At 38.5% G+C, this 12,325-nt stretch overlaps 1 protein-coding gene across 1 annotated transcript in view; it reads right to left on the bottom strand.

Annotated features, from left to right (window-relative positions):
* LOC126851393 (MOXD1 homolog 2) overlaps positions 1 to 12,325 on the bottom strand; it is a 181,914-nt gene that overhangs the window by 41,197 nt on the left and 128,392 nt on the right. The window contains exon 3 of the mRNA XM_050595313.1: positions 3,807 to 3,956. Coding sequence (XP_050451270.1) covers positions 3,807 to 3,956 — 150 coding nt within the window. The remainder of the gene's footprint in view (positions 1 to 3,806; positions 3,957 to 12,325) is intronic.

The following is a 12,325-nucleotide window of genomic DNA, read 5'->3' as shown; positions in this document are numbered from 1 at the left end:
ATCAAATATTGTAAAACCTATGAAATAATATTTTTAATGTAATATAGTTTATATATCTCGATTTTTTTCTATTTTTACATAATGCCGCATTAAACCTCGCAGCATAAAAACTAATTTTCTCTACTGAACGCTACTCTACGATCACGATAGCAATTCGCTGAACAAACGAGCAGCGTGAAAATTTCACCGTCCTCGTATTTGGAAACGCAATTGAAAATCCGGAAAAATTGCCGACCTATGTACGATCGTGGAAAATCTCCGGCTTTTAAATTCGAAACGAGAAACTCGAGATAAGCGCTGCGATAAAGTACGAGCGGAAAGACGAAACTCGCGAAGTAATAACTTCCCGGGGCGATCTCAATATTTGATTTCTGTCGATCGCAAATGGGACGGTGGTATCCTTGATAACACCGGCGCGACGCAACATCCGCCGACGTATTTCTGGAACAAACATATCGTCGTGTGTATCTCGTCGAAAAAGTAAGCATCCATCTTCGTATCCTGTTACATCGATGAAAATCGCAGGAAAATATCGGCGCGGAAAAATACGGTATTCTAATTGAAGGGATCGAACATGAAAACATCCTTGTATGTTTGTACGATACACTAGCCAAACAATTCTACGGATAATGTGACTCAATTTACAATCCGTTTACGATAAAGGTCTCAACTATAAATTGCAGTTTTGAAACATATGCTGTTTTTTTTTTAATCGGATTGCACTTGCGAACTTGAGCAATGTATCGATTTTATTATAACTAGATACTCGAGCAAGATGTAATTACTACTTTTTTTTTTTCTTTTTAAACAAATGACTCGTTTCATGCGAGTTTTCGCTCTACTCCCCACCCCTCCCCCTTTTTTTTCCTCTTGAGATCTCATCAAGGGCGAGACTGTATCGCCTTGTAACACGCTGCATCCATGCATTACATTCGCTCTCGGCGGAGAGAGAAACACGACACGGCGCAAAAATATTATATCGGATATCGATATGTCGTGCGATCAGATAAGGGGCCCCGAGAGAGGGGCCCTGCTGACTCGGTCGTTTTTCGTAGCGATGGAATCGCGCGGACCGCTTTTATTTTCGCAGTATTTCGATGACTCAACCAGTCAGACAATTCTCGCCAGAGAACATCCTCGTCGGAGGAAAGGCGGCATCATTGTTTTCGTACGTTCTCTGTCTTTATCTCTCTTTGTGGAGAAACAACATTCGAGATGACGGCGAAGAATTTCTCGAGCATTCCCGGAGTGAGGAAGATCTTGGCACAGATCGACGGACAACGCGATTGGTCAGCCAATCGCCTCGATTACTTTGAACTTTGAAATTTTAATCATCTATACTATCAAGAACTTTTTATGAAAACTACCTCCCCTCTCTCTCTCTTTGTATATTATAACATTTTTAATAATAAATAATGCAATTTATTTTATATATTGGAAATAATTAAAATAATAATATATTTATAATAATAAATAAGTATACAATTGATTATATTATAAAATTTTCTTTGACTCTTTGATCATTAATAATTCGCTTTTTATAATCGAGATATATTTAACGTTACACAATATGTTTACGTCAAATGTTTTTGAAGTAAAAGTAATAAATGCGTGTTTTAATGTAATCCGGTGTGAGCCTTATATAAATGATGCTGATGGATTAATTATTCTTTGTTATTCTGTTGCATAATATAATATAAATAAATGGTAAATAATGGAAAATAAATGGTACGCAGCGTAAAGTGAGAAAAATGATCCCTTAATAGATATTGAAAAAGGGATGCTTCTCTTTATATTACTGATAATCCATTAACTGAAAATAACGCTTAATTCGACGTTACGTAACGCGGGGGAATTCGATTTACCGCGAGCGAATATTTACGAACACGTAGGCCGTTTATCCACGTGGCATCGAGCGGCAATAACCTCGATAGCGAGGTGGCTTGCAGCGAATTATGCACGCGCTGGCAGACGATGAGATCGCATCGCAACGAGCTCGCCCGAAATTGATGCGCGATAATAATACGATCAGGTGGAAAATCGAACCCCGACGATTGTGTGTTAACCGCTGATTGTCGATAACGCGCCACGAGATTTCGCACAAGTGATGACGATAATAGGGGTTAATAAGTACATAAACGAGAAGGACGTCGATTACGAGCAAAAAAATTCCTACTTTTATTTTTTGAATAACTGTATTTTTTAAATAACATGTGCTTGAAAAAAATTTAATCAACACTTTTTTTCACTTATATATGTCTATCTTTGCGAAAGACGTCGGGTAAGTTTTTTTTGTTTATTTGGAAAAATAATTAATGAGAAAAATTACACGCGCATGTCGGAATCATTAATGTTTTAAAAATATAAACGTTTAAAAAAAAATATACAGTAATACTTTTTGTAAAAGTATTTTTTGTAAAAGTTTTGCTGTGTATATTTCTTTTATATTGAAAGCAAACAAAATGTGTTACGAAACCAATATTTCTATCGTACTTTTCCGTTCATACAAAGGGATTGCACACATGCTAAAACACATTTGCACGAAATTCTGAAGCGACAGAATGACGCAATGTTAAAATTTCCTTCTCAGAGATCTGCCTGTTTTAAAGAGGGTTAAAGATACGCGATCGCAAACTCCAGAGTTAAAAGTGTACAATTTTTCTTTTTTTACAGCAACACTTCTATCTTTATAACCGCGTGCAACAAATACTGCGTTATTGCTTCCCTTTATCCTCCCTGGGAACGTGTCTTGTAAAACTCGCTCGACAAATTTAGGTGTGGACAAAGCGAAAAATTCTAGTCGCAAGTTTGCACCCAGTAGTTTTTCTCCATCCAGCGCTTTAGAAGCGCGAGCGAGAAGCTTTTATTTTCGCCGGTCGCGGATTACCGAGGAACATAACTGCGTATCAATGACGCTATTAAGCGAGCGCCTGTAACCGCAATAACGGGCGTGAGGATTTAGAATTTAGATCTTGGCGGCCTCGTCGGTTGCCATAAATTTCATGTTGCGCGGCTTAAAGCAGATCGCAACACTCGCGTAATCTCTTTTCTTCGGGTTAAGCCGGTACCGTGCACCGTCGAGCGGCGCGGGACGGCTCTATCGCGCAATCTATTTCCGAGTTAATTACCGGCGAAATAAAGAAGTAGGTCGGACTGATCCTACAATGGGGGAGGGTAACGGAATATACCGCGCGGCAAAATTGCGATAACGAGCCGCCGAATTTCATTCCCGAGTCCGCGGCTCGGCAACGCAAACATTCGCAGCATTTTTTTTTTTTACAACCGTGGACGTAATAATTGAATGCGGTAATTAATACCTTTGTATTCAACATTTTTATATGCTTCGAAAAACCGATGCGTATAACTTTTTCGACTAATTTCAAATATATAAATAAATATTTATATAGAAAAAAAAAACTATGCAGATTTAATTTAATAGAATAATAATTAGGTTTTCTGGTTTAATTTCACGAATAAAAATTTATCTTTTAAACTTGGATATATAAGGAAGAAAGTTTTCTCTATTATTTTTTTCTAAATATACTAAGATGTTCATTTGTAACAAGTCTATCTGCTCTAATGAAAAGATTAATATAACATTTATATTCGTAGAAATAAATTTCTTTGAATTATTTCGTGTCTAAGTGTGAATGCCGCGTTAATCTTTCTCCGAGGAATACACAAATGCATTTATCACGGCAAAAAATACTGCAAGATAAGCGCGACAAGTAAATCTCGCGTGCTTTGTGTGCGCTCCGCAGAAGATTGTCCTGCGCCTTTCGAGCTGAATAAATCGCATCACCCACCGTGATCTTCAAGTCCCGCGGGTCGCATGTGTCGTATCGCCTACTGAAACGTAGCACTGTGTGCGTCTTGTTCTCGTAACCCAGTAACAGCCGGTAATCCTGGCTCGAATCCATTTGCGGATCCCTGCTGGTGTCCTTCACGTGCCGGTCCTAGAACAAGCGACGACTTAACGTTAAAATCCGTGCCAGCAGCAGTGCCATAAAGTATAATGCATCGTCACGTCGGTTGGCGAGAGATGCTTTCACAACACACCCGCTTGCACTCGCGGCGTCCGAAAGTTAGATCGATCGTTGCGATGAAGGTATTCTTTTAAAAGGGGAGAAGATCCATTAGAATTGAGAATGAAAAAAATTTTGCTCATGCGTAGTTTATCATTGTATACATTTTTTAGCACATATGATTTTTGATGCGAGTAATAAATGAGAAGACACAAAAAAATCCGCTGCCAATAATTCTCGAGTTTTTATTATAGGGAAGTAATATCGACAATATCGGATATTCCAATATTGGAGCTTCATAACGAATGGATTAATATTGCTTGACATATTCGACGAATATTCGTCGAAAATTCTAATATCGAACGACGTGTCGCGCATGCACTCGCGCGCATCATACACATGTAACATCCTTTACTTAACGAATCGCGACGTGAACGCAGTTCATCGACACTCGCAGTCGGCCAATTTTTTCTTTCAATCTTACAACGTACGCGGAAGGCGATTTGTTTTTTTTTTCTTTAAGCAAGCAAGGCGCCTCATCGGCATCGCCTGTCAGAGCGGCGGAAACGCGTCATCGCCGGCGTCATTATTTCATCCTGTTCGTATTAAATATATCCGCGAAGCCGTTATCGTTAACAGTTAATCAACTGATTGGTCGTAAATAAATAGACGAGCACTATAATTTGTGCGACTGATAATATTAGCGTTCGGGAACGCTGTGTTTCTCATTCCGTTTCGCGCGTGAATGACGCGAAATTGGATATAACATCTCTTGTAATAATAATCGATCTCCTCTCGCAACGGCGATCGTGAGACCGGCGTTTCGCCTTTCCCATGCGTGACTATTCGCATTTACAGTTAACCGACGTCAAGGGCGACTGGCAATGGTCCTGCGATCTCTCGCGTGAAAATATTAATTTATTATCCGCCATCGCCGCCGGCGACGCGCGAAACACAGCTACGTTTTCTCTTTTTCCTCTCCACGCTAATTCGCTCCACTTTTCACCCGCCGCTACGATTAACACTCTAAGCTCGGCCCGGCAGCGTTAACTTGGCATTTAAATCGCCAAGTTCTTTTTTTCGTGATTTATATGCCGAGTTAGTATCACCACTAAAATTACAGTGCCAACGATTTTTTCTTCTCTCCTTTGCGAGCAAAATGTGGTCTAAGATTTTAGCTACTCACTACCCGTTTTTTTCTAATTTAGCAACCCAATGTGAATTTATCTTCATCTTCGACTTTAAGATTTATTTTTCTCGGGCTTTAATGATTCGAAAACGTTCTTTGTCTTAGATAGGAAGTCTCTCTAAGACAATACGTGAAACGCCTATACATTTTACGTTTACTGCAAAATTTTATGCAAGTATCGATATAACATGCAAAAATATTCACCAGATTATTATTATTTTAAATCAAAATTTTTTACGAGATATGCTCGACTACAAGTCTTGGAATGTTTCTTAAAAAGTGCCAGCAAGAAGATGCGATAAACAACTTGCTTTCACTCTGCCATAAATTTGGACAATAAAAGTTGAATGGCTAAGCCTCGTAAATATTAATTATTACGTTTAAAAACATGTTAAGCGGTTTACGCGCTCTCCAAGTATTTTACTTCTCCATACTCTTAATAAAGAAGAAACAAACTGCTGAATAATCTCGATGCTGGATAATCAAAATAGCGGTGACTTAAAAATTTTTGCTAATTTCCTAACGCTCGGCCGCTTTGTCCCGAATACCATCGGTCTTTTTATCGCGCGCGCAGTTTCTTGCACGATGCCGATATTAGAATGCCATTCTATCGTCTTACAAAGAAGAAACGGCCGTTGCCGTTGCAAAAACAAGCGGCGCCGCGCCTGCTTCGCCTTTTCCCTCGCCGATCGAGTTTCTCGTTGGCTACGACGATCGTCGAACCGAGACGACTACACGCGCTCTCCCCGTTGCAAAGGAGACAAAAGGGAAGCCTGTGGATGCAAAAGTTAAGACAAATTTACACGGTAGACTCTCGATATGGATCGAAGGAATCATTGAAAAATGTTAGAAATGCAAAACAAAACAAATCGCGTAAACATTACTTTCGAAAAAGATCATTGTGTTTGTGTATGTAAACGATAAGATAAACAATGCCGTTCTACATTTTCGTTCGCTTCAAGCGATATCGGAGTAAAGTGTGTGCTGCAATAAAAAGTAAGCTGCAGGATTTTATCTCATTTCCGACGGGAATTGTGGAGACTATTTGCATGAGATACTAGTACTATCGGACGCGCGGATTTCTCAATCGAGCTTCTTTATTGCACTGATCACACGCAATAACAACACAAATTGCGAGTTTCGCGTTCGAAGTGAGAAATTACGGAGTTATGAAACACGGGATGAGAGAGAGAGAGCTTCAAGTTGGAAGCTGAGAATTCAGAGCTGAGAGAACCGACAGTTTACTCAGTCGAGAATTGAGAGTTTATAGTTGACGTTTCAGAGATGTACAAACTCGATATAGCTATGCGTATGCATATAGTATGCACTCTTGTCTATATAGGATTATATAATTGAATTATTATACAAATATATAATTGAATTATTATACAAATTATGTATATACAGGGAAAGTCTGCCGCCGTCCTTTCTCTCGCGTGTAAAACTTTTTTTGAAAAAATACGCGCACGCCCGCATCGGATCGACCGCGGAATCGAGTAGCCCACTTTTAGCGCGATACATTCGAACAAAAACGCGTTCATCCAATTTATTTTGGATGATTCATCCGTGGTAATCATCGGGAGCGAAGCGTGTAAATTCGCCTTTAGTTAGGCGATTGCGAGCGAGCGTTTCTCGGTCCTTTAAGGGGCGAAGACAAGTTTTTCTGGCGAGAATTCCGTGCCGTCGCCTCGATATAATTATCGCGGCGCGGTTGCTGCTTCTGCTCGAAAGAAGAAGCGCGCCGACGCCTTTCGGACGACTTTTGTTCCATTGTGAGAATCCACTCCCCCTCAGGCCTGCGCGGCTCTTCCAGCGTGGCTTTATTAAAATTTCATTTAGACCGCGTACCTGCGCGTGCTGCGTGATTCCCGACGAGTCACGCGTGTTACGACGTCACCCTCCACCACCCGATATACCAGATATACCCCTCACATCCTTGTCCCTTATTCTTCGCCTGTTTTTTTTTTCCCTCGACTGACGTTCTCACACCTGGGCCGCGCTACGTCGCCTTTGCGGCCGTCAAAATGTGGCGCGAAGGACAGGAGAATAGGAGAACGGCTATGTCGACTCGCGTTAGTTTCAGTAAGATGGACGCGCGAAAATATCTCATTGTCTCAGAGAAGAGTGAGAAATGAATGAAGAGCTGAGACTAAAGCATCATGTTTACGATGAATTAGACATTTCGAACTTTTACGAATGGCCCACGATATTTTTACAGGAATTCAACAAGCAAAGATTTATATTAAATAGTTAAACTTATTTGCCAAATAACAATATTAATTTTGTGCGACGTATTTAAATTGATCAATTAAAAATTTATATTTTTTTAATATCTCCTTAATATTTAAATGGAAAATGTAATATTAAAAATTAACAATGAAAGAAATAAAAACGCTAAAATACTGAATTAATAACTGAATTCATAAATGAACACTTAAATTATATAATATTATTGTAAATTCAATTAAATGCACATAACGTAATATCCATATTTTTTATTTTACAAAAATAAAAAACGGAATTAATTATTAGGTTGGTGCGTATGAAATGTCGGATTTTCTTTAAATGTGAACGTTTGTCTCCCTGTTTTTGTTATGCTTTTGTTTTGACATAACCTGGTTTATAGTCGTACTGTCCATTGCCAGAGTCACATTTTAGCAAAGAAGATTTTCTCAAAAGTGTTTCCTTTTGTTATTTGTTTTGAATTTTGCACCGATATGAATTCAACCGATATTCGTGTAATTTTCTTATATGAGTATAAACTTGGTAATAATGCTGCAAAAGCTGCACACAATATAAACCAGGCGTTTGGGGAGAATACTGTGAACGATCGAAAAGTGCAGCGTTGGTTTGAAAAATTTCGGTCTGGTGATTTTTCCCTGCAAAATGAACCGCGTGGAAGACCCGAAACGTCTGTGAAAAATGATGCTCTGAAAGCATTGGTGGAAACGAATCCAACTGTTTCTTCAAGGGAACTTGCTGCCAGAATGGAAGTTGACCATACAACAATATTGCGACATCTTTCTGAAATTGGCAAGGTGAAAAAATGGATAAGTGGATACCGCACGAACTAACCGAGCGAAATAAGCTGGATCGCTTGAACGTATGCTCATCATTGCTAACCCGATTTAATCGAGATCCATTTTTCGATCGGATCATTACTTGTGATGAAAAATGGGTTCTTTACGACAATAGGAAAAGGTATGCTCGGTGGCTTGATAGGGATGAGGCTTGTGCTCATACTCCACGGCCATCACTTCATCAACGGAAAATTTTAATCACAGTTTGGTGGAATGTGACTGGAGTAATACACTACTCATTCCTTCGAACTGGAATGACAATTACAGCCGAAAAGTATTGCCAGTACATTGAAGAAATGCATGAAAAATTGAAAATTATACGCCCATCACTTGTTAATCGGCATGGCCCAATATTTCTCCACGACAATGCTCGGCCGCATATATCGTACAAAACAATTGCGAAATTAAATGAATTAAAATATGAAATTTTGCAGCACCCACCTTATTCACCGGATCTTTCGCCAACCGACTTTCATTTATTTAAACATTTAGAACTGTTTTTACGGGCTAAACAGTACGAAAATGAAGACAGTCTGAAAAATGCCATATCAGAGTTCATTGATTCTAAAGATCAGAATTTCTTCAAGACAGGCATCTATGTATTAAAATCTCGTTGGGAAAAGTGTATTGAAGTAAATGGAGCATATTTTGATTAAATAAACAGCTTTTGGAAAAAGATATGCAGTTTAATATATTCACTTAAGAATCCGACATTTCATTCGCACCAACCTATTAGTTGGTTATTGCCGGCAGTTGAGTCATTTTTATTTCGTCATTAATTATATGCGACTGCATTTTTACGACTGCGAGTAATTCATTTATATTTTCGGCTGGTTTACGGCCATGTGTCGCGCAGTCCGAGTTCTTTTCGTGGCGCGACTGCCTGCGGACGGTATGCGGTTACTCAAAGGTAAGAGGACCGTCTCTCTGACGAAGGATTCGAATTCTTGCACGAGAAAGGCCTTTACCACCGGCGACGACAAGGCTTTGAACCTTAGACGAGATGGTATTGCTCCCAAGTTGAACGTTCTGATGAAAAATTGAAAGAGAGACGCATGCGTCCATAGTTAGATGCCTCTCGTATCTCTCGTAGCCACGTTATTGAGCCATACTTTATTGCGCGACAATATAGCGAAGAAATATACTCTATCTCTAGAAAATTCCTGACTCGTGAGCAGCAATCACTCGATTCGAAATTCTTACGAAGATAACGAAGTACGTATTTTTGTACAAAATATTATATATAAAAATACTACCATCGCATTATTTGAAAAATTCGTCATCGATCTTTTCTTATTAAAAATATATTAGATATCGATATTAATTCAATAACGTCTTAAATTTCGTCTCGCCTCGTTATTATTGCAAAATTCCGAGGCTCGCCGCGGTGGAATTTCCTCGCAAAGGAAAAATTCCTTGCGACATCGTCTATCGGAACCGCGGATCGCGTTATCATCGATCGCGCCGTGAAAAATTACACGGGAAGGACTCGTGCGGCGCCTTGTCTCGGCTCCGAAACACGCGCGAATTCGCGCGAAACGATGGAGTAATAAATAATTTGCGAACCTGTCTCTCTCTCTCTCTCTCTCTCTCTTTCTCTCTTGCACGCGCGTAACTTCTTCAATTTCCGCTCCGCCGTCAGAAGCGGAGAACATATTTTTTTCATCCTCTCCCCGCGGACACCCTTTCCGCCCGCGATCACTTTCCCAAGACATGAGCGATCGAAAAGTCAGACCTTCCCCCACCCGCAAGTCTACTGCACTCCTTCCGATATATTCCACTATCTTCCTCCCGATTTTCCCTCAACCCTCCTTCGACACTCTCGCTTACCAGCGAGAGCATTCAATCCTTTCCTTCCATCGAACATTGCACGATCAACATGCATCATCAATTTTGCGGAAGCGCAGAGCTATCACGCGTAGGTCCTGAACATTTTTATATATAGAGTTGGCGCAATCTTATTATAAAAAAAAAAACTATCGAGAATTATTCACTTATTTCGAATCAATCTGTATTCTTTTTACAAAAAAATTAATTTCTTTGGCCTAAACTTTACAGTATACATTTTATCATTCATATCTGTATTCGTTTTCTCTTTTCATTTTTCATTCTTATATAATTCTGTTATACGCGTTGTATATTATAATTTATTTCTGATATTTTTCTTGCCAATTTTCTTTTTTTTGATTGAGCACGAACGTGTCCGTATGTCTTCGGTCTCGCCTTTTTTCTTTTCTTGTTTTTATTAGGCGTTTATACATCTCCCCCGCGAAAACACGCTACGCAATCGGGATGAACTCTGGAGCTAGTTACGTTGCCCGAAATTGCTTGTTATTCTCGATTGGTTGCCGTACGTTCGTCACGACGCGAATCCGTGGTCGACGACCGATAAAAGGAAATCGGATCGGGACACGTATGGCAGTAAACTCGCGCAATGTACGGTTCTCCATTTCACATTGGACGCGCACGTGGGATACGAATTTTCAGCCGTAACAGCGAAGTGGTGACAGCGATGGCATTTCTCTTTGCCCTCTTTCTCTCTCGCATTGCGTGATAGTTTTTCCGGAAACAAGACACATCCATATATACAGCTGCAATGCATCCTATGATCATTTGTTAAGATTAAGAAAATTTGCCAAAGAAAAAATCTTTTCCAATTTGTCGCTAAATATATCACTCTCGCAGATAAAATTACAAAACTGCATTTTTGGCGAATTATATTATATATATATATCTAGAATTTTAGATAATAATTTTATGAATTTGAAGAAAAATTAAAATTTACTATACATTGAAAAACTAGTATGGCATACATATATAATGTACATATGTCAAATCCCTATTCTTGAATTAAAAAAAAATGAAATATATATTTCCAACAGTGTTATTTTGTTATAAAAGAATTTTAATAAGCCAGTTACATTCAAAGTCACATGCGATATTTCAATAATTAATTTTGCCTTCGTACTTTTCATATGCAATAACGTTCAGCAGACCATTAATATGATAAATAATTTTATGAAATAAAAATAATTATAATATATATATATATATATATATATATATATATATATATAATAAAATAATGATAATAATAAAATGTAATGATAACAATAACAAAGATATGCCGACTAGCTCTGCTTTATGACATCAGCTATTGATATTCACATAGTCGGATTAGTCTGTAATCGTCAAACATCAGTGACATCAACAGGCATTATCGGCATCCAATTACGCGTCGCTTTGTGCATACTGGGAGCTTTGTTTCCGCGAATGTCCGGCTTTCCGTTCTATCGAGCACATCATGCGAGCGTGCGATCAATGCGTTACGGAGAGAAAGAGAAGTAGCGAGATGGAGATAGATAGATAGATAGATAGATAGATAGAGAGAGAGACCGTATTCTATTTCACGTAGGCTCACGCTGGCGCACGTACGCGCATTCAGTAACCGATTCCGCATACCGGACAATTATAGCAATTATGCCGACCCAATTCACCGCGTGCATTAATACTCCACCGTGGTGTCGCCGATATCGAAGCGTCCCGCTGTGCCAATCAAACGATTTCTTGTGCAAATCGCATACAAGCTTGAAAGCGAGTTACATAAACCTACAGTACCTTCTCATTATGTCGCATGCAATGAAAGAGAAAAGAATCGTATTAATTAATATTAATATCAAGATTCTTTTTTGTCATACTATGTATATATATATATATATATATATATATATATATATATATATATAGTATGACAAAAAGAATCTTGAATTTAATATTAATTAATAATATTAATATATATATAAATTAATATTAAAATATATATATATATATATATATTTGTCTAATTAAACGCGCATAGGGCTAATTTTTCAATTGAAAAAGTATGTAATTTTTAAAACACAATTCTGTTTAGTTAGTTAAAAGTAAACTAAAGTAACGAAACTGCTTAAAAGAAACTACGTCATCAGAACGTGCTCAATCGAAGCAAGACATTGTTCGCAACAATTCGCACGTTTATTGTCTCGACAATT

The sequence above is a fragment of the Cataglyphis hispanica genome, chromosome 8 (genome assembly GCF_021464435.1).
Source record: "Cataglyphis hispanica isolate Lineage 1 chromosome 8, ULB_Chis1_1.0, whole genome shotgun sequence".
In the NCBI taxonomy this organism is placed as follows: domain Eukaryota; kingdom Metazoa; phylum Arthropoda; class Insecta; order Hymenoptera; family Formicidae; genus Cataglyphis; species Cataglyphis hispanica.
This window is presented reverse-complemented; position numbering and strand designations above follow the sequence as displayed.